The sequence below is a fragment of the Arvicanthis niloticus genome, chromosome 4 (genome assembly GCF_011762505.2).
Source record: "Arvicanthis niloticus isolate mArvNil1 chromosome 4, mArvNil1.pat.X, whole genome shotgun sequence".
Taxonomy (NCBI): Eukaryota; Metazoa; Chordata; class Mammalia; order Rodentia; family Muridae; genus Arvicanthis; species Arvicanthis niloticus.
This window is the reverse complement of record NC_047661.1, coordinates 99875292-99899418: the sequence shown is the minus strand read 5'-3', so window position 1 is coordinate 99899418 and position 24127 is coordinate 99875292. Positions and strand designations below refer to the sequence as shown.

Sequence of the window (24127 nt, the reverse complement as noted above, 5' to 3'; positions counted from 1 at the left end):
CTACCCACAATGCTCAGCACACCTTGTCCCAACCTGACTCTAAAAGTTGATCCTTTAGGAAAGTCTTGTTCTTACCCTTTGCCCAGTCTTTCCTCCACATTCTCCCAACCTTTCCCTCACTTCTACCATCAACCAAGATAGCTTTTTCTGCTTATGCCCTGCTCTCCTCCCCATGAATATACTGTAAACTTACTTTTTAAAGATTGTTCATGTGACAATCTGTAGGATCTTGTATAACACACAGCACACTGCTGAGTGAATGAATCACTTTATGGTTTAGATACTTTTCAAATAACTCATTTATTTCCAAATCATAGTGTTTGAATTTAAATGGTTCAAAATCACTGTGATGCTTTTAGGATGTTCCCATTATTCAAACAACCCAAATTAAAAACATACAACTCACATTTTAAGTAATATAAGCAAATAAAATAGTTTAACAATGCATTATATTTTGTTTTAGTATACTACTATAGACAAATAAGAATAGTTAATCATTTCCATTTTCTGCTTCCCTCAATCTGAAAACTATAAAAATATTGTTACATATGTTTGAAAAATCCAACTCTGCCATATTCCTTCATCAATCTTATGTTGAAAAGAGAGGGAGCTGATTTTGAAGCATTGGAAATTAGTGTTGGAGAAATAGGTTTAGAGTCAAAAGCTGGCATATTTGTGAATAAGAACACAATTGCACAAGTGATTTAAATTCTTTTAAAAAAACTTCACAATTCTCTATATGTACATTTGGCAGAATGAATTGCCAGCCAATATGCATCCAGTGATCAGTTGCTTACATTTCAAAGATCAAATTACTTGGTGGGAAGCCTAGAAGGAAACACTTAAAGACATATAATAAAGATGAGCCTTGGAACTCTTACCTCTGAAAAACAAGGTCCATATTTTAGTTACTACTTGGCCCTGATATAGAAAAGTCATGATATAGACTTTTCTATATCATGTATTCATGTAAACAAAATAGCTTATGGTTTTCATAGAAAATCTGTACTGCCTATGCAGTACAGAATAACTTCGGTTTTCACTTTACATTTATATATTTTTAAGACTAGTTCATAATTTATTTTCAAATTATACTGTTTAAATCCAAATAGTTCTAATTTAATGTGGTGCTTCAGATCCTAGATGCTCCCATCACCGACAACCAGATGAAAGCATAAACTCACACATCCAGAGGACCATTTTTCAGGACTGAATGTCTATCAGCTAGTTCTATTCACGCTCTAGCACTGCTCATCCTTGAATGGATGCTGTATTAGTGTTCTCCCATCAATATGCTTGTCGGGCAGGGTGTGATGGCACACACCTTTAATCCCAGAACTAGAGAGGAGAAGCAGGCAAATCTCTATTTGAGGCCAGCCTGGTCTATACAGCAAGCTCCAGGACAACCAGGACTACATAGAGACCCTGTCTCAGAAAACAAACAAAAAAGGCCTTCAGACTTTACAGCACATGGACCTAGCTTGTAAGAGACCTTGGTCCGTCTGGTGTCTACAGTTTCTTTGGTGGAATCTAAGGTAAGCACAAGGAATGAATCCCAAGTCAGAGAGCGCTGCTGAATAAGGTGCCACTCAATTTTGGGAATGTAATAAGTTAAAATTTTCTTTTTAAATGTTTACTTAGAAATTATCCACAAAATTTTTCTACTCTGGGTCACTGCATTCAAATATACATCTTTCATATACAATACTGATAAAGCTAAGCTATTTGGGGAGTATTTTTGAGATAGATAGATAGATAGATAGATAGATAGATAGATAGATAGATAGATGATAAATAAGATAGATGGATGTAGGGGAGTGTATATGTGTGTATGTGTGTGTGTGTGTGTGTGTGTGAATTTTGCCTGTGTGTATATATCTGTACCATGTATGTGACTGGTACCACTAGGTCAGAAGAAGACACCGGGTCGCCTAGAACTGGAGATAGAGATATTTGTGAGCCACTATGTTGATGCTAGATCCTCTGCAAGCGCAGCAAATGCTCTTAACCACTGAGCCATCTCTTCATCCCTGAAAGGTTATCCAATAATGTAAAGATCTGGAGTAAAACAACAATAAAAATCACTTTAAAAATTCCATACATAAAAAATTTCTTCTGTACATGATCCCTTTGCAAAATGAACCCATAACTGTACTTCCTTCCCTGTTGACGTCCGATGCTGTTCACAAGCATCTGGCTACATCAGCAAAGGAAGGTTTTGCTTGTGTTTTCTTACATTCTTCAAGTAACCCTTCAAAAAATTTTTCTGTGTGTGTGTCTTGGGTTTTAAAAACAATAAAGGAGATATTAAAGTTTTCCTTCAGACACCTCACTGCACAGATTTTAAACATATACTTACAGATATATGCTATATGAAAACACGTACATTTCCAAATTTAACCATGACCTATATATTTAGCATTATATACAATCAATATAATTACAGGCTTTCAGGTCAAATTCTGTAAGTTTCAGTAAGCAAATCAGTTGTTTTCACGTAACTCTTAATTGAGAATACCATCCAATCAGTAACCACAAATTCTCACTTAGGACAAACATCTACTGTATTGGCTTAACATAGAACTCTAGTTCTTTTTTCTACGTTGAAATTTTCTGAGCAAAATTAGTTTTACAAAGGTCTGTGAGTTAAAAATATTGGCATACAAGATAACCTTTTAAAGAAAAACTGAAACTGGGTTATACAACCACATTCATAGATTGAGACCCTTTAGTGCTGCATGTAAGGATCATAGCCTCTAGGCAGGGCGGTGGTGGCGCACGCCTTTAATCCCAGCACTTGGGAAGCAGAGGCAGGTGGATTTCTGAGTTTGAGGCCAGCCTTCTACAGAGCGAGTTCCAGGACAGCCAGGGCTACACAGAGAAACCCTGTCTCAAAAAAAAAAAAAAAAAAAAAAAAACACAAAAACACAAAAACAACAAAAAACAAACAAACAAAAAGGATCATAGCCTCTTTGCAATTCTCTGATTTTTAAACGAGTATGACATTAAAACTGAATTATTTTCTCCCCTCAGCCTTTCCTGGCTGTATCCCTGCTTGTCAGTAACTGGTGGGTGCGGAGACCAGAGCTTTACTTGTAAGCTGATTCTTAGTTCGTCTCTCCAGAGCCCACAGTGCTAAGCAGTGTGAGTGAGTCCATCTGACTTAGTGACTCCTCCTGAATGAACTGCAACACGAGGGCAGCAAGAGCTCCAGAGTCTGAAGACAACAACAGCAGTTGCTTTTAGGAAACTCCCAACAATAATGTTAAAGCATCAAGCCCATTTCTCAGATATACTCTGCCTTTGTAGATAAGAGGTGCAAGAAACATGACCCAGGGCACATGGTCAATGTATAGCTATGCTGTAAGCAAGAACACACAGATTAAATTTCCATTGGTGGATCAAAGAATGAATTTTATTTACATTACTAGTAGACTGCTTAGTTACTCTGAGATAGATTATTTTGCTGATGACAGGAAAAAAACTCTGTTCCCATATGTTTTAACAACTGTAATGTAATTGCTTAGTTATAGAAGTATAGAGTAAGAAGCAATTAATTAATTTTGGAAATAAAAAATATGTATATACATCACCCTGATGCCTAAGCCAAAATATATCTTAAAACAAATTTTCTTGATTTCTATTACTCATAAAAATAAAGGAAATATATTGCAAGTATTTTTCTTTATAGACAATTTCAGTTAGAAAACAACAGTTTAATGAAAAGAATACAGTGGTTCCTGTGAGTGCTGTGCAGAGGCAAGGACGTGCTCAAAACCCAACACACTGCCAACAACTGCACTCACACCTCAGGACGATTCTTGTAGGCGGGAGCTAGATTTTTTTTACACATCTCAATTTTATCATCAATTTTTATCTTATGTTCCAGATAAATACAAGGTCAGTGAGTTGTGAGTTTGAGCTGTAGTTAAGAACCCCTTCTTTTGGCTTGCAAAATGTAGCCTTTTGACTTGATGATGCCTCTGCTTTTCACAATGACTGAGTACCTCAGCAGCCACAGCGGCACCCACTCCTGGGCTTCAATGTCAGGGATGCTTTCTTGAAGAGCTTCCTGGAAACTTGCCTCAGAGAGCAGTTCTAAAACAGCAACCCCAACAGGTTAGGTTTAAAGACAAAGACTCCTTACTGTATACATAAGCATTTCAACAACACAACTGAATGCAGGGCCAGGGGTTAGTGGCTGGTAGTGCGCCTGCCTCAAGTGCATCTAGTTTCGTTTACCACAGCCAATACACAGCTCTGATGGCACAGTGTGCCTCAGCACTTGGGGAAGGTGGAGGAGGTCAGAAGGAAAGTCATTCTTGGCTACATAGTGACCTCCAAGCCAGCATGGCTGCAAAGGAGCCTATTTCAAAAAACACAACAAAATTGAATATATGTGTATCCTAGCCTATTTTAACTCATAACTTCTAGTTAGTGGAGATTGGAATTTGCACAAGTGTGAAATATACAAGAGAGTAAATAGGAAATAAATGTTCCTAATCTTATCTACAGTATTTCTATTACTATGTATTTCATCAAGATTTTTTTTTCTGGTTATGTGTTCATTTTTACACACACACACACCCCACACACACGAGAAAAAGAAAGAGAGAGAAAGAAAGAGAGAGACAAAGAGAGACTGATTTACATAATATTATACTTAATTACATGGAAAAATATTAGTAAGTGCAAATAGGTGTAACTACAAGAGAATTTGAAGTCACACCATTTAACTGCCCCATTAGTATATGAGATATATATCATAACATAGTCCTCATCACTGGCAAAAGAAGATCTACTTTTTTTATTATTATTATTATTACTTTGATCTTTTGCTTTGGCCACAGCACAACTCTTAAAATATTAGTCTTACCTTTTGGGTCATTATGAGTCAGTAGCTGTATGTCAAATTGTTTAGCAAATGCAGTCAAATCCGGTGGCATCACACAGCAGGAGGCAAGATTAACTTGATTACTATTGGGTTTTACCTAAAAGTGGAAATAAAGTGAACTCTATTAAATTATGTCACACAGAAAATAGAAAGCAGAAAGCCTCAAGCTAATATTCACGGTTGCTAGGAAACAGAACCAGCTTAAGAGTCCATCAACAGAATGGGTAAAGAGAAACTGATAAACACAATGGAGTCTGAGTTCCATAAAGGAAATGAAACTATGATATTGACAGAAAAATAAAAATACTGAGAAATTATTATGTGGACTGAAAAAAGCAGGACTCGGAAAGGCAAGACTGCATATTTCTCTCACATGTGGGACTTCCAATAAAAGACAATGTATGTGTATGTACATGTCTAGGTCATGAAGCTAGAAAGGGGAGGAAGAACCTTGAGGGGTGAGAAGGGAATGGAATGCAATGAGGAGAAAGGAAGAGGCCCACAAGGGAGAGTGGTGAGAGGAGAATCAATTAGAAGATGGCATAGTGACACAGTATGAAAATGCTATATTGAAGCTTATTGCTTTGTACTCATAGTCAAGACAATTAACTTTGTGCCTTTGTCTGGGCATATGTGTATACTGGTACATGTGGAAGCCAGAGGCTGGTATCAGGTGTCTTCCTCAGTTACTTTCTACCATATTTTGTGACAAGGTTTCTCACCAAATCTGGCACTCGGTAATTCAGCTAGACTGGCTGGCTATCTATCAATCCCTGGGGACTCTCCCTGTCTCCGTCTCCTCCAATCACTAATATCACAGGCAGGCATTTCCTGGCTAGGTGTTTTTATGTGTGCTTTCTGGGTGCTAGGAATTGAATGCAGCACCTTAAGGAGCCATTTCCCTAACCCCCACTTTTTAAACAAACAAACAAACAAAAAAGAAGGCAATAAATTTTAGAATATAAAACTACATTTGACAATTATTCATTTATAAAATACTATTGCATGACTATCTGTATTAAATATATGCCTTCATAATCCATGTTAGTGATCACAAGGAAAGAAACTCTAGGATGAGAGAAAAGCCAATAGAGAATTAAATTAAGATGAAAAATAAAGCCTACTGAAAACATTAGCAATGTAGCACATCTGCCTCTGGAGCAGCTACTCTAAGGGTAACAATGGTTTTATCAACAGGGAATATATCTTCAAGGTAGACACTGTGTCTACTAATCAGGCATTTAAGGAGGCTCATATCCTCAGTAGCTGCACTGGCTAACTGTTCTATCCTTCCTGGATCACTACATCTCCAGCTGCTTCTTGGCCACATATTACTACCATGTCAGTGAGAGAAAGGACACTGTTCTCTATAGTCTTCCTGCTTGTCATTGATTCTGAAAGTTTTGAGGAAGCAGCTGAAAATGAAATAAAAGGAATAAAGACAAAATACAGAAAGTAAAGGTTAACATGTAGGTAACCTCCCTCATAATTTTGTAGGTTCTTAGAGCAAGAGTGAGGGGACAACAGTTTTATGATGCCTTCCCCATATCAGGTTCTATAAACTAAGTCTAATTATCTTAACATAATAGAAAAATGTTGACATATATTTCCTTACTTAAGAAATTAGAGCCCGCTGGGCGGTGGTGGCACATGCCTTTAATCCCAGCACTTGGGAGGCAGAGGCAGGCGAATTTCTATACTTCTATAACTAAGCAATTACATTCAGCCTGGTCTACAGAGTGAGTTCCAGGATAGCCAGGGCTACACAGAGAAACCCTATCTCGGAAAACAAAACAAAAAACAAAACAAAACAAAAGAAATTAGAGCCCTAATACACAAAGTGTAGTATTTTCATCACATGTAAACATGGCCCACTGAACAAATAGCTTTAATTCACTAGCTCTGAAAACTTAATGTTTAGTGTTTTCTTCATTCATTTTAAGTGGATGAATACTCAGTTCAACTAAGCATACTAAACAGGAAACTCTAAGCACCTAATGCTTTAGATAAAGCCTGTCTCAAAGCTCCCACATTTCGAGTCACCCCACAGGGAGCACGCACCAGATGCACAACGCTCCCTAGCTGAAGCAAGCACCATGATCCGGACCTGCTTTACCTGTGCCCACTGATACAGCTGCTCCAGCTGTGTTTTGTCTAGATCAGAGGTGCCTATAGCAACAATTTTCTTGCTCTGAACTAAGTTTTCTAATTCCTCCCAGTAGGGCTGCAAATGCTCCAAGGAAAGATTAACTCCATCTTCAATGGGAGGCGAGGCCATGATCACAGAATCCAGCTGTGCAACTCCAAGGACTGAGCATGCTGAAGGAAAGGAAGACACAAAAAGGCTAAGTGAGTGTTACATACTAAAACCAATTATTACTGTCTTCAACATGGCCCACTGAATTGTCTGTTACCAACCACTTCTGCCAATAGATTTCTGCATAATTTGTCATTATCTGCAAGTGCCCACTCACCTACTTCTCTGCAGCAGACAGGTGGCTTTCTGACCTGCCTTCTTCCTTTATTTTTTTACTAGCCTGCTGCTGAAAATTATTCCAAAGTATTTGTATTTTGCTGTCTCTAATTACAGTATTTCATCTATAGTTAAATATTTAAAGGGCTAATAATGATTAAAGAGAAACTCTATTCTCAGATAACATTAAATACATCTTTTACATTTCTATAAAAATATCATTATATGTAAGTGAAGACTTACTCTATTCAAGTCTTAAAAAATTAGTCTAGAATTTTAAACAGTAAAATTGAAATCAGCTTATTTATCTAGATTGGATATGACTAATTATGATAATTAAAAATCCATTATTATGAAAAAAATAAATTTTTGCTTACCCATGTCAACTGCACTTCTAGTTGATGATGAAGAATTCGATCCTACGATGAACAATTTTGCTGGAAAACAAAAGGAGTAATTACTGTGCGTATCCACACCTCATGTGCCTACATCTTACTGTGCAGGAGTACCATGATAAGAATTGGTTTTCTTAGCCAGGCAGTGGTGGCATACTCCTTTAATCCCAGCACTTGGGAGGCAGAGGCAGGCGGATTTCTGAGTTCAAGGCCAGCCTGGTCTACAGAGTGAGTTCCAGGACAGCCAGGACTACACAGAGAAACCCTGTCTAGAAGAAAGAAAAAAAAAGAATTGGTTTTCTTTTTCTATTTCTGTAATTGTATAGGTCCACTTTAAGCCAGACACATGCACTTTAACTGTAAATTTTAAATTACATGCTAATTGTCAAGATGTCTGTTTCTCAAGAATAAAACAAATACATGTATTACAGGGCATGGTAGATAAACAAGACCTGAAATTACTGTTAATGTCTATTTTTATAAACTAAGCATAATGGAGCATTTTTTAAAACAATTTATTTATATAATAAATATATATGAATACACTGTCCTATTGCTGTCTTCAGACACACCATAAAAGATCCCATTACAGATGGTTGTGAGCTACCATGTGGTTGTTGGGAATTAAACTCTGGACCTTTGGAAGAGTAGTCAGTGTTCTTAACCACTGATCCATCTCTCCAGCCCCATAATGGAGCATTTTACATGCCTTCTACAATAAGCCAAATCTAAGAAAGCCTCAAAGTGTATAATGAGACAAAAACTGAAGAAAAAAAGCATTAAAAGTTTTTAAAGCTATAGTTGATCTTTTAAAATTGTAAAATTATGTACATGTGTGCAAGTGCACATGCGTGTAGGTCCTCAGGCATGAGGAGGCTGTGAACCGGGCATGAGTGCTGGGAGTCCAGCTCCAGTCCTGTGCAAGGGGTCTGTGCCCTTCACTACAGAGCCAGCTCTCCAGCCCCATTTGACTTATCTTTGTGTGTTAAACATTTTGTATGTGTTTCTATACAGTAGTTATCTTAAAGTTTTCTTAGAAATAATGTGCTTATTACACAAATGAGGAAGAACAATAAAAACGGATAGACCAAACAGACAGCAAGCAGTCCCATTGCTCAACACTTTTCTGTAGTCATTTCTTGGTTACCCTTCAGTGCTGCTAACTACACTCATATGTATGGATGCAAACACAACCCTGAGTGACGGCATTTGCCTTACATGTGTGAAGCCCTGGGTTTGATGCTTCGCCCCTAGCCACAAATAAAATCCTTTCACTACTAATCCCTGGTCCCTAGATTTTGCCATCTGATATGGCCTTCTCTTTCCCTCTCTCAAAGATGGGGTACTCTGAGATAGACAGAGAAAAGCTTCTTACAGTTGAGAATTTTATTCCTATTAAAATTCTCTAATGGTGCAGGAATGGAGGACAACTTGGAGGAAACCCAAAATGATGATGATTTACCATCAACTACACAAAAATGTTGGCTTTACTTCCTTTCCTACACAAGCATCGATGTGAAGTTAACAGAAGAATCAGGTTTTGGAGTCAACCATGCCTTCACAGCCCGCTGGTTCATCAATTCACTGGCTGAAAGAAAGCTTTCCCTTTTCTTCCTTTTTACCTGGTGGAGTCTCATTATGTTGCCAGGCCAGGTGAACCTTCTGATCTCCCTGTCTCAGCCTCCTAAGTAGCTGAAACTACTGCTGTGTACATGTACCACCCAGGTCTGTGCTAACTTTCACGTTACTTAACATCCTCGAGTGGTGGGAAGAACAGCCCTCCTTAGTACATTTATTTTGATAACTGTATGAAGAAATACAATCATAAGGGAACATTCAGTGCTTTGCATAAAGCACAACTCAACAGATGGTATTATGACTGGAATGAACATGTCCATCTCAATATGTTAATAAACAATCACTATCCATCATTACTTTGTGGCAAGTACTGCCCTGGTTATGTGCCTCTTTTGTTATTTTATCCATATTATAAAGTAGCCTGAAATAATTGTATCCCACTGTACAGATAAACAAATTGAGGCTCAGAAAGGTTGAACAGTTGCTAATCCTAGATTATTTTAGTCGGTAATCTACACATGCAGGAACCTAAATATAGGCAAGCTCAAGATTTTAATGACTTTGCTATGCTATGTAAGCCAAGGGCAGAAACTGTTAACTTTCACTGCTGCTTCTGAAATGTAGCAGTCACTGACATATGCTGATGTATATATAATACTAATATACACTGTCTGTCTTTCCACATGGCTTGTTGCCCAGACAACCTTCTGTACTTGCAGGCAACCCAAGCCACTGCATCCCTGTATCTCAGGAAGGGAAGACTTATGTTTGCTTTGCATAGACACTGTTCCTGAATGTTCCCTTTATCCTCTCCATTTTCTCACTTTAATCATTCTACTGCTGAGTACACACAGATCACACAAACACAGTCAAAGGTTCATCCTGACTGCATGGCATGACATCCTGTAACTCCCCCTGAAGACTTGACATTACATTATGTTAGAGTCTGTTTTCCACACTGGTGACTGAGTCATTCACTGTCAGAGGAAGAATTTATACTCCCCACTCCGAAAATCCACTGCACAGGAAAGTGTACTGTAAAGGGCAGAGCATACCAGAAACTTTCATTTCTTCTCTTTCATCAGGATTTATCTTCTCCACTGCGTGGGACATGGTGCATTCCAAAACATCTGGAAACTCCTGCAGGAAACACAACATACAATGGACACTCATGGGACAAGATTCTTTGTGACGTCTAATAGACTTTACAAGCATAGTACAGATATAAAGGTTAAATATGTGTGTGTATGTTTCTGTTCTCTGGAGTAAAAAGGTCTCATTTTGGCCAGTTATTCAGACGTATTAATAATGACCCAAAGTACAAATAATAAACAAATAGAAGCACATAGAGTTATGTGAGGGTCAGAATTGCTGGCACAGAGGTAGGTTTACTTTAATCAATCAATTAATCAATGAAAAACTTAATCAATGAAAAGTACATGTCTTGAATAAAGACATGCTAAAATCTTTTTAAAACCTTCTATATTAATTATCAACTGCCTTAGTTATTGTTCTCTTGCTGTGAAGAGAGACTATGACCAAGGCAAATGTTTTCTTGTAACAGAAAACATTTAGTTGGGGCTTGCTCACAGTTTTGGACGGGTAATCCATGATTCTTATGGCAGGAAGCAGACAAGCATGGCACTGGAGCAGTGATGAGAGCGTTACATCCTGATCCACAGGCAGCAGGCAGAGAGACAGACTTCAGCTGCCTTAGGGTTCCGAAACGTCCACACCCACACATATGTGTGTTAGAGGATGGGAAATAAATCCAACAAGAACTCAAGTGCCTTCTACCTCAGTGGAATTCTTAGGAGTCCACTGGTGTGGGGCGTGCAGAGATATTCCTTCTAAGGTGAAGGATAAGTTATTGTACCTGGCCCTCCCACAACCAAGAAAGAAGCTCAATAGTTAGGAGGCCTAGGTGGATTCTGGGGATAGCACATCACTCAGTTTGGGTGTGTGACTTTGGCCCATATACTAAGTGCCAAGAAAAGCTGCTGGCTTTGTCTAGGGCCTGGAACAGGAAAAGGCTCTTCAACAGGTCCAGGCTGCTGTGCAGGCGCTTTACCACTTGGATCATATGATCCACAAACCCAATGGTATTGAGTTGTCAGTGGCAGATAGGGATGCTATCTGGAGACTCTGGCAGGTCCCTATAGGTGAACAACAGAGGAGATCCTTAGGATTTGGAGCAAGGCTGTACCATCATCTGCAGACAACTATTCTCCCTTAGAGTGACAGCTCTTAGCTTGCTTTGGACCTTAGTAGTAACTGAATGTTTTACAATGGGCCACCAAGTTACCACGAGACCTGAGCTGCCCATCATGAACTTAGTATCTGACCTACCAAACTATAAAGTAGGACATGTACAGTAGCAATCCATTATCAGATGTAAGTGGTATATTCACGATCAGACCTGAGCAGCTCCTGATGGCATATACAAGTTACATGAAGAAGTTGCCCAAATGTCTTTATGGTTTCTACTTCTGTTACAATGGCTTCTGCTCCCAAACATACAGCCTTAGACTCACAGGGTGAGCCCTATGACAAGCTGACAGAGACACTAGACATGGGCTTTTGAAACCTCAAAGCCCACTCCCCAGTGACATACCTCCTTCAACAAGCCTGCATCTTCTAATCCTTCCCAATACACAATGAGCCTATGGGAGGCCGCTCTCATTCTCACCACAGCAATTCAAACAAACAAACAAACAAACAAACAAAACATCTTATCTTTCTTTGCTATTTCGAAGTCATCAAGTTTTGACCTGTTAAGGTAACTTAACTGTTTTTTCCTCAATATATCTTTAAAAAAAAACAAAAGAGCATTGTAGGTTCACAGCAATACGGAGCAGGAAGGAACGGAGAGTTCTCATTCACCTCTGCTCCCACAAATACTTTGCCTCTGCAACTATCAACATCCTCATCAGAATGCTTCACCATGATCATTTAGAACACTCCCTCTCCCAATTGACTTCTTTCATTTAGCGATACGCATTTCAGGTTCCCTCGTATCTTTTCTGGCTTGATAGCTCATTGCTTTTCAGGACTCAGTAATATCTCACTGCCTGGATGCACCACAGTTTTTGTGTCCATTTGTCTACTGAAGAACATCTAAGTTACTTCAAACTGTTGTTTGAATTATTAATAAAGCTGGCAAAACATCCATGTGGAGGACTTATGTGTGCATAAATACTCGAGTCCTTCGGGCAGATACCAATGCATAAGACTGCTGGGCTGTATAATAGTATATTAAGTTTTGTAATTATAAATATTTTAATTTAAAATATTTATTTTCCCAAGTATAATTTTTAAAAAGGCAGGGGCCATCCCAATGAATGATCTATTAGAATAATTATAAAAGGATAAATAGTATCTAGCAGTCAGAAACATACTACCTAAGACTTAACAAAGCAACAATGTCTTTCTTGAGATTTCTGCACACACACATTGCAATACCTACCACCATTCAGTACAGGGTATTGGCAAAGTCAGGCACAGGGAGAAAAGATGGTTATGTCACATAAACAGACAACCAATTTCTGTACAGCAGCTATATGGTTAAAAACAGTATGCCCAAAGAAACCAGTATTTCCAGCTGCACTGGCTGGTTCTGTGTGTGAAGTTGACACAAATTAGTTATCAGAAAAGAAGGAGCCTCAGTTGAGCAAATGGCTCCATGAGATCCAGCTGTAAATTATTTTCTCAATTAGTGATTGATGAAGGAGGGCCCAACCCCTTGTGGATGGTGCCATCCCCCAGCTGGTGGTCCTGGGTTCTATAAGCAGGTTAAGCAAGCTATAGGAAGCAAGCCAGTAAGCAGCACTCTCCATGGCATCTGCATCAGCTCCTGCCTCCAGGTTCCAGCCCTGCTTGAGTTCCTGTCCTGCCTGTCTTTGGTGATGAACAGCAATGTGGGGATATAAGCCAAATAAACCTTTTCACCCCAACCTGCTTTTTGGTCAAGGTGTTTCATCACAGCAACAGAAACCCTAAGACACCAGCATAGATTCTTTGTTTGTAGCTCAGGCTGGCTTCAAACTCAATCCTCTTGCCTAGAGCTTCCTAAGGGCTAGCATTACAGACGTGTACCCTGATGCCTGGTTGCTCTTCCATGCTTTTAAAGTAATGTATGACTAAAGACAAGCAGCTGCAGACAGTTATTGTGTCTGTTAACTTCTTTGAAAATAGCCATGTACTGACATTTAATAAAGTAGAGCTCCTTACTGTGTCTTGAGGAACTGACATTTAAAGAATTGTTCCTAGCTGTATTATTGGAGCGATATTCTAACAACCAAGGCAGATAATCATTTTTATTCTAGATCGAACAGTAACTGGAACAAAGCACTGATGGTCGAGGAACTGTAGTGGGAACTACGCAGGAGAAAACTAGATAAGGATCGGACTAGAGACCAGATATTCTGCTTTATGCTCAACTCTTCTAGATTTGATCGCCATTCAGCAAAAGAGCCACAGAGCTTCATGGCCAACCGTCTGCTGGGCCTTATTCAGCAAACTGGAGGTTAATTTCACATCTGCTTAGGCCTGCAGGATTTCTGCATTCACATTCCACTTACCCTGACCAAATCAGGGCTGATTTGGGAACTCCATTCATTCAAGGTCTTTTGGATACAGTCTCGAAGCTGCAAAAAGAAGCATTTTCAAAGTTAATCAACAGCTTTGCATACCTAGTACTTCAGTAAAGATGCATCAGGAAGTGGAGGAGGGGAACGAGACAGTAATAGGAAATACCATACAAACCCATGTTTATTAAGATTTTTTTGTTTCCTACACTATAAATTCAAATCTTGTTCTATTCCTAATTCCTGTTTTTTGTTTGTTCAGACACAGTCTCTCTACATAGCCCTGGCTGTCCCAGAATTCACTGTGTAGAGCAGGCTACCTTCAAACTCAGAGATACCCACCTGCTTCTCCCTCCTGAATGCTACATTAAGACATGCATCATCATACCCAACCCTTAACTCATTCTTGGCTGAAAGTGGCAGTCTAATTATTTTGATGGTGATTTTGTACCAGTGAAACTTTGAGATATTAAAGTATTCATAATTTATTATTATATACAATTTACTATATACAATTATATACAATGTATTATATACAATTATTTCAAAGACATTGTTATAAAAAGACCCGGACCAAGCTGTAATAACTCCAAGCTATAATTGCAACATCCAGGAGGTAGAAGCAGGAATACCACAAGTTCTGGTATTTCTTAGTTCTTAGTTCTGGTATTTCTTAGTATTCCCGAACTAAATCACTGAGAACTTCGATCTAAGCATGGAGAGTCGGAGCAGAATTCACAGAAATCACTTTGTCACTATGCTACAAGTAATGGGCTGCTGAGAAGGCTCAGCAGTTAAGAGGACTTGTAGCTCCTGAAAGGACCCAGGTTCATTTCCCAGCACCAACATCAGGCAGCTCACAAACAATAGCATCTCCAGTACCAGGGCAACCAATACCTGTGTCTGGCCTGGGCAACTGCATGCATGTGGTGTACATAACAAGAAGCAACACATACATGTTATACATAAATAAAAATAAAAATTTAAAAAGCAGCAAAAAATAAGTATGGCCAGAGGAACTTCTACATAGACTCACCTGTGTTATATTATTAAAAATTCAAACCTAGGATTGGAGAGTGGATTCAGTGGCTAAGAGCACTGACTATTCTTCAGAGGACCGAGGCTCAATTCCCAGGACCCACAAGTAGCTCACAACTGTCTGTTAACTCCAGTTTCAGATGATCCAACACCTTCTTCTGGCCTCCATGGGTACCAGGCATGCAACTGGTTCCCTGACATATATGCAGGTAAAACACACATATACATTAAAAAAAAAAATCACTCTTGGTTGAGGGATATAGCTCAGTAACAGAGCAGTTGCCTGTATTCCTGAGGCCAGATTTTAGTTCAGTCCCTAGCACCAAAACTCAGCATTCAAACTCCTGCTCAATTAGAGATCTGCCAAACACACTCTTAAGAACAGCCAGGACTTTCCTTTTAACATTCTAGTAACTGCTACATAATTCTACAATGTGAAAATCACCAGCATGGACCAACTTGCAACACTGACAATCCACACGTTATTTCCTAACACACTGGGTACACTTCTTACCTTATCTGCAGGGCTTTATAAATATTTTTATTCTAACATCACTTTATGTTATAAAATACACATTTGTACTTATGTCAATGTCAACGACAGTCTCATATAAAATGCAGATTTACTTAATGAAGACCTAGATATACATAACAAAAAATATAAAATGCTATTTATCACTAAACACCAAGCATGCCAGGGGCTACTATTCTATTAGGGAAAATACACCATTTCATTATTCACTACGCTTTTTTGTTTTTAGCATTTTATTAGATTTATTCATTTGATTTTATGTGTTTTGCCTCCATGCATGTATGTACACCATGTATGTGCTTGGTGTCCACAGAGATCAGAATAAGCACTGGACTCCCTGGAACTGGAGTTACAGATGGTTGTGAAGCACCAAGTGGGTGCTGGGAATCAAACCCAGTCTTCTGCAAGAGCAGCAAATGCTCTTAACTGCTGAGCCATCTCTCCAACTCTTCACTAAACTAAAAACAGAAAAACAACAGCAAAAAACCACATTACATCCTTTTACTGTGTGGGGGTAGTCAAAGAACAGCTTTAAAAAAAAAGATGTATTTAATGTATATGAGTACACTGTAGCTGTCTTCAGAGCACCAGAAAAGGGTATCAAATTCTATTACAGGGTGGTTGTGAGCCACCATGTGGTTGCTGGGAGTTGAACTCAGGACCTCTGGAAGAGCAAGCAGTCAGTGCTCTTAACCACTGAGCCATCTCTCCAGCCCAGTACAGCTTTTAAGAATCAAATCTCTCCTACCATGCAGGTCTTAGGAATCAAGCTCAGGGTGTCCTGCCTAGAGGCAAGTAAGTGCCTGCTTAAGTCATCTTGGTAGCCTGACCCTAAACTTCTTTTTGATCACTAATTAACCAACTCTGGCACAACCAGTGATTCACAACCAATCACTGCTTTTAAAGATAACCAAGGGCACAGTGGTTCACATTCTGTGAGCAATCCATGACCAAGAAGCTAAAAGCCTGAGCTGCAAAGGCACTTTCTTACAGCAGTGACTCACTATCTCACTATGACTGCTTAAGATAAAGACTGATACAACATGTATTTTACTACTTCTTAGTACAGATAGTTTACAAGGGGCAAGGGGGTACCCACTTGTAACAGAGCCACTATGTCAGGTTCTGCAGTCAACAATAGTACTTTATGTGCCATTCACAACAACTCACCTGGAGTCAAGTCACAAGATCTGCATTGCTATGCAAAGCATAATTAAATTAAAGTCAGATAAAAATTACAAGTCAATGTATTCTTTTGTTGCTTATTCTTTTTTAAGTTTTGGAGTTCTTTGTTTTGTTTTTAGCATACAAATTACTGTATTTTTCAAAACAAAATCTGTCTCTGGTGTTCCTCTCCTCCTTGTTCCCAATCCCTTTCCCTCCCTCCACCCTCAGCGCTTCTCCAGTGGTTTTAATACACATGCCTTTGTCCTTCTCCGTCATGGCCTTCTAGTTCACAGTCCATACTCATCCTCACAATTCCTTATTTACACAGTGTGTGTCTGTGAGTCATAGTCTCTTACAAACTAGCACTGCTGAAGCAGCAGGACCGAGTACCGCTTAACAATGCTACAAGCAGTACTTCAGCACAGATGTTGGAAACAGTCTAAGGTGGTTTTCCCTGGCAAGACGATTGCTTTACATATTGGGACTCTGCTGATGAACTCTCCAATTCAAGATGTTAGTTTATCTTCAAAGTAGTGGCCCCTTTTCTGAAACTATTTCTTTAATCAATCTTGGATTCTGAACAAATTATAGGAAATTTCCAAAGTTAATTACTTAATTCATTTGCTTTACCATAAAAATAGTGATTTTTAATCTTATAAATTACTTATTATCTATAGTGCCTTGTATTTTTCATTTCCTATTCTCTTTATTTTTATGATATTCATACAATACCACTAAAGATAAATATTACAACTTAGCCAGTCATTAGATCTGGAATTATGTAATAATTTAAAAAAAAATATATCATATATAGGGCAGTGGTGGCAAACACCTTTAATCCCAGCACTCAGGAGACAGAGGCAGGCAGATCTCTGAGGCCAGCCTGGTCTTACAACGTTAGTTCCAGGACAGCCAGGACTACACCAGAGTTTGTTTGAAACCCTGTCTCAAACAAACAACAACAAAACTATCACATAGTTCAATTGGCAAACACCAACCATGCATGTCCTTTGGGGGTTGAGGAGTTGTTGAGTGTGATCTAGCCCTAGGCTGACACCTGCTTTTACTTCCCAAGAACCTTGATTATAGGTGAGCACCACCAAGCCCAGGTTTCCTGTCCAACTTTTGACATTGCAATGTCACTTACAAAAGTCAGGCTGCAGAATCACACAACAGAGTTACAAATGAGTATTTTAAGTATATATACAGTTGTGTTTTGGGCCACGTATGTTTAGGGAGCTGGAGAGATGGTTGAAAGCACTGGTTGTTCTTCTAGAAGACCAAGGTTCGATTCCTAGTGCCCACATGGCAGCTAACAACCACCTGTAACTCCAGTCTTGGGAGTTACACCCTCTTCTGGTCTCCATGGGCACCAGGTATGCATGTATGTACAGACCTATGTACAGGCTAAACACCCACACACATAAAATCAAAACAAATAATCAACTCTACTAACATGTGAATTTGTTTTAGTTAGGGCGTTTTTTGTTTTGGGTTTTTTTCTCTTTTTCATGGATCCTCCTAGGAGGTAAGCTGCATCAGGAAGATCAGCACCAACAATGAATGCGAACTCTGCACTTTCTATGAGGACCACATAGCCACAGGAGTTACTGCCAACAGCTTGAATAAGGAGTGGAAGAGTACTGTGGTCTCAACCAGTGGTGGGGATGGGAATGAGGCCTTTTCATGAAGCATGTTGTCTTGCCCCACAGCAGTGTGCACCTGCAAGGGGCAATCTTACTGTAGACCTAGACCAAGAACTGGAGTGAGAAAATGTAAGTCTGTTTGGAGGAGGAAGAGGAGGAGGAAGAGGAGGAGGAAGAGGATGTGGAAAACGAGGAGGAAGAAGAGGAGGAAGAGGAGGAGGAGGAAGAGGAGGAAGAGGAGGAGGAAGAGGAGGAGAAAGAGGAAGAAGAGGGTAAAAAAGTATTCCCAGACTGCCAGATACTACTGTGCTTCAGTAGTTAGGACCCAAAAGAGCTAGTAGCATCCTCAAACTTTTCAGTCCCTCTAAAGATGATGATATCCACCAGTATGTTTTCATAAAGCGCTTAAACAAAGAAGATGAGAAGCACCAAGATTTAGCATCTTGCTACTCACGTGTCCATGTGATGTAACACAATCACTAAGTACTGCTCCGAAGAAACAATGCACTAAGAAAAACAAGGAAAGGCTGCAGAGTTTTGACCAAGGAAATGAAGGAAGCCAAAGAATGTCAGGAACAGACTGTTGTTACTGATGAGCTCTTCTACCTGAGTCCTGACAAAAATAAGAATCCCTTTCTAGCCCATCTCCTTTGTGTCAGCCACTGAACTACAGAAATGCCACTGACCCCCGTGGCCACACTGGGCTCAGACTCAGCTAAGTGATTTATTTACACTATTATTCTCATCCATTCTACTCTCCCAACGTAGAAGGCCCTCCTCCACCGCAGCTCCACCTCTTGGCAAGGACCCGGGACACTCCCAGCCTGTTTCTGCTGCCCCTCTCAGCATGTCCTCCTGGCTCATTGCCACCCCTTTCCAGCACTCTCAATCTGTGGGCTGAGACTCTTTAGGAGTTGAATGACCCTTTCACAGGAGTCACCTAAGACCATCTACAGATCAGATATTTACATTACAATTCATAGCAGTAACTAAGTTACAGTTATGAAGTGCAACAAAAATCATTTTATGATTGGGGGTCACCACAACATGAGGAACTGCATTTAAGGGTCACAGCATTAGGAAGGTTGGGAACCACTGTACTACCCACCAATCCACAGAAACACTCTTCCAGAGATTTCACTGCCACCAGACTATGGCTAGGATCCAGAACACTAACAGCCCCAAAAGACAAGAACAGATATCTACACTAAAAACATCTCAAACATCTTAACTCCAGATGCCTAGGTCCCAACACTTAAAGACAAACATGAACAGCCAATATGGCTCCTCCAGAAGGCAGCAACTCTACTGTAAAAGGCCCTGAGAAAAGTAATTTAGCTGAAGCACAAGACAAAGACTTCAAAGTAGCAACTGTTCAAGGACCTTCAAGAGGATATAAATGAAGTCTGTGAAGACACAGCTGAATGAAATAATGAAAACAGTTCAGGATATGAAAGTAGAATTTAACAAAGAACTAGAACCACTTAAAAAAAAAACCCAAACTCAAAATTAAAAACTTAAGATATATATATATATATATATATATATATGTGTGTGTGTGTGTGTGTATGTATATGTATATATATACATATACATATACATATATATATATATCTCCACCCCATGAACCCCCAGAGATCAGTGCCACGCTCCACTCCATCGCGTGGCTGTCTCTGCTAGTGGATGGGCTTAGCCTTGAGACTGAAGGGCGATGTTCAGAGTGGAGGACTGCAGAGCACACAGTCCTAAGTAGGATGTCTCTGTCAACCCTCCTCAAACCACAGTGATCCATGCAGAGTAGGAGGTGGGAAGATGTAGGAGCCAGAGGGGATGGGTGACCCCAAGGAGACAGTGTCCTCCAGACACAGAGGACTGAATGAAGCACATATGAACTCACAGAGACCATGGCAGCATGCACAGGTTCAAGCCAGACGAGTTCCTAGCACTGAATGAAAAGTAGTTTAAGTGTTTCACGACTAACCTTAAAAGTTAATTTGCAATTGATACCAACTGGTAAGGTTACAGTAAAATCAATTTTCTCCAATAGAGTGTCACTGGGTATATCAAGTACACTCCAGGGCAACACAAAACAAAGGTCTTCTGCTTGTTCATTTTGAAGTTTTGTGGCATGTGTGTGTTTTTTTTTTTTTTTTTTTTTTTTTTTTTTTTTTTTTTAAAGAAAGAACATAAAATTCGATGGGAAGGATCTGGGAGGAATCACATTAGGGAAAATATGATCAAAATACATAAATTTATAAATATATAATACATACACAAAAATACATAAATGTGTAAAAAAATAAATAAAAGTAAATTTTGGGGGACTAGAAAGATGGCTCAGTGATAAGAGGACTGACTGCTCTTTCAGAGGTCCCTGGCTCAATTCGCAGCACCAATATAACTGTTTACAACTGTCTATAACTCCAATATCTAATACTCTCACAGAGACATACATGCAGACAAAACAATAATGCACATAAAAGTAAATAAAAAATAAACTCAAAATAAATCAAATTTAAAATCAAAAAATAAGAATTTGTAAGAAAAAATGATCAGGCCTTGAAAAAAAAAAAAGAGGTTATTTTCGTTTTGTTTTCCAGTTTCCTTCATTTCTTCAGTGAAGTGGAATTGTTTTAATAGCACATCTCACTTTGATCTCTGGTTGTTAGAAAATTCTTTACGTAGGCTGAGGATATGGCTCATGGGATGAAGCACTTGCCAGACAAGCAATGAGGACCTGAGCTCAGATCCCAGCACCTAGAGAAAAGCCAGGCATGGTGGCAGGTGCCAGTAGGTAGTGCTGGGGCCTGAGGGAAGAGACACAGGATAGTCTAGCCAATCCCTGAGCTCTGTATTCAGTGAGACACTGTGTCTGAAAACCAGGATAGAGTGTAACAAAGGCAAATATCAGATATCAACCTCTGGCCTCTGAGCTCACACACACAGGAGAAGTCTCTGTATACAAATAGAACACATGCCCTGCATTCTAACTAATCTGCTATGGGTGTCCTTACAATGCACGACAAGTCTTGGGACTCTTCAATGTTTTCTAGCTTTCCTACTCTTATGAAATATACTGAGAAAAACGGTACAGACCATAATTAATCCTTTGAACAATGTTTTTCAAGCTGTATACATTAGTGCATTTAAGAATCCATTCTGAAAGAGCTGAAGAGACGGCTCAGTAATGTTAACAGCTCATACCATGCTTGCAGAAAACTCAAATTTGGTTCTCAGCACCACAAGGCAGCTCCCAACCACCTGTAATTCCGGCTCCAAGGGGATTTCACATGCTCACATGCACACACTCCTACACACACACATATAATTAAAAAGTCGATTATGTTTTTATTTTATGTCCTGGAATTTGCTCTTTAGAGCAGGCTGGCCTCAAACTCAGAGACCCTCCTGCCTCTGCCTCCTGAGTGCTGGTATCAAAGGCCTGGCCACCATACCCAGCTTAAAAAGGCAATTTTTCCAAAGTGCAACGGGATAGAAAAAACATCTCCCACATAGTATACAAGAGTTAGTAATATCTTTTCAGTGCAACCTGTTTCTAGTATGTTGAACAAACTAGAGACAGAAGCATATGAACTGAATGAATAAAATGCATTATTTCAATAAAAGAAAAAATAGTTAAAGCCTCTCTGATAATGATGGTTGAAAGATGCACTGAAATTATCAAAGAATAAAAACAAAACAAACAAATAAAAAAAAAAACCCAAACTTTGAAAGCCACTACAGTGTGTTATGGTGAGATAAGGTACACTTATAATCATGGCAAAATACTATCTTGAACTCAGTGCTGGGAGAAGCTAGGGCTCTCAATACCTTTGAGAGAAACAGGCAAAGTGGGCAGTTCAAACGAAACGTACCAACTTAGCTCGAAGAACACAGACTAGGTTAGGGAGTAAGGTTCCTAAATCTGACCAGTGCAGGCTCGCAACTTAGAAGAATTCCAGGTGCTGTTGTATAGCCTGCCTCATTAGAAGAGCAGAAGCTTGTCTCTGATCACAGATACTAATGTTACAATATGACATAACTTAGAAAATGTACTTTTTTTTTTGGGGGGGGGGGTTCAAGACAGGGTTTCTCTGTGTAGTCCTGGCTGTCCTGGAACTCACTCTGTAGACCAGACTGGCCTGGAACTCAGAAATCCGCCTGCCTCTGCCTCCCAAGTGCTGGGATTAAAGGCGTTCGCCACCACTGCCCAGCAGGAAATGTATTCGTTAATCAGGATTTGTTTACTTTTCTGATGATCCAGTTGATAAAAGCCTGTGTATTTTCATACACCATCTTTCACTTACCTCAACTACTTGATGAGAGGCTATTACTCAAGGTTAAAGTTATAGCCAGGAAAACAGTCTCAAAGTCATATAGTTCCTAAGTGTAAATGTTTCTTTTAAAAATGTTCCTATTTATATTATTTATTTTTTGAGACAGGATCTCGCATGGCAGCCCAGGCTGGCCTCAAATTCTACATTCTATTGACTTAGCCCATTTAGTCTGGGTATTAGAGGAGTCCACCACAATGTCCAGATTACTACTTCCAACACATAATAACTGCACATCTGTTTTGTTTTTTAAAGTAGTAAACATGTTTCATATTACCAATATGCCTCTGCAATTAGTTGCACAGTCCATGGAGAACTACTGGCTCAGGAATGGGCCATTAACACAAATGTAATATATTTTAATTCTAGATTAATCTCTGTCACTTCCAACTAGTGATTATGGTTTGGGGGATGGGGGTGGGGGTAGTTGGAAGTTGAGACAGGGTAGCCCTGGCTGTCCTGGAGTTCGATATACAGACCAAGCTGGCCTCAAACTCAGAGATCCTACTGCCATTGTTTCCCCAGGGCTGGTATTAAAGGCGTGTACCTCCATGCTCCTCTTTGAAATGGTTAGTTTTGAAGCAAATAAAATGTTAACTTCCAGTAAGTATCTGTCCCAAATCCAAATTCAGCACAATAGAGAAAGCAATGTCAATAATATCAAAGTTAAGCGTATTGTTTGTTCACTTACCTAACTAATTAATTACCTAATTAATTACTAAACTAATGTTCCTTTACCTAGCTAAGGGAGAGGGACGGAAGATGAGGACACAGGGCTGCAGTGGCTCTGTCCAGCCAGGGAGGGGACCCTGAGAACCTGAGAGTTGTGCGATCTACTCTGAGACAAGCGGAGGCGCCTCTCGCCCCGCAGTTGCACCTGCCAAGCCGGGATGGCACCCTGCTCACCGCGGTACCTCCGGGGATAGCCTCCGGGGCCGGCCGGGACCCGGCGTGCCCTGCTTGTCTCCACTGCGAGACCCTCAGCCCCCGGGGCTCGGCCTCCACCGTGCTCACCTCCTCGCTGTGCGTGGACGGGCACTTTTTCCGCAGGCGGCCCCAGTTGAGCAGGTTCCCGGTCTGCAGGTGCAGGGTGCTCGCCCGCGCCAGGAGCGCCCCGGCCGCGCGGCTGTCGGTGCCCATGGCAGCTGCCGCCCGAGGGGACCGGGCAGCGCCGGGGCCGCAGAGGGAGGGCGGGCGGGCAGACTAGCAGGGCGCGGCGGTGTCCCCAGGCCCCAGAGGCGAGCGCGAGGCTGCCGACACCGCGCGGCCACAGCCCGGTGTGCGCTCGGGCCCGAGGAGGCCGGGCGGCGACGGAGAGGCGGTCCCGGAGGGAGGGAAGGAGGCGCCGGCGCGGACGGTCGCTGCGGCTTCTGCGGCCACCACTCGAGCCGCCGCCGCTGAAATGAGGGAGCTGTTTCCTGGAAGACAATGACTAAGCAGAAACCGCACCCGAGAAAGTGCTTCGTAACCGTTACTCGTCCCGC

At 40.3% G+C, this 24127-nt stretch overlaps 1 protein-coding gene across 1 annotated transcript; it reads right to left on the bottom strand.

Annotated features, from left to right (window-relative positions):
* Positions 1 to 281: 281 nt before the first annotated feature.
* Positions 282 to 23795, bottom strand: Gclm (glutamate-cysteine ligase modifier subunit). The gene is made up of 7 exons (XM_034501362.2): positions 23658 to 23795; positions 13921 to 13986; positions 10396 to 10480; positions 7745 to 7804; positions 7011 to 7213; positions 4877 to 4991; positions 282 to 4098 (listed from the first exon to the last, which is right to left on the bottom strand). The coding sequence occupies exons 1-7, from the start codon at positions 23781 to 23783 to the stop codon at positions 3929 to 3931; spliced, it is 825 nt and encodes a 274-aa protein (XP_034357253.1). The 5' UTR covers positions 23784 to 23795; the 3' UTR covers positions 282 to 3928.
* Positions 23796 to 24127: the final 332 nt, after the last annotated feature.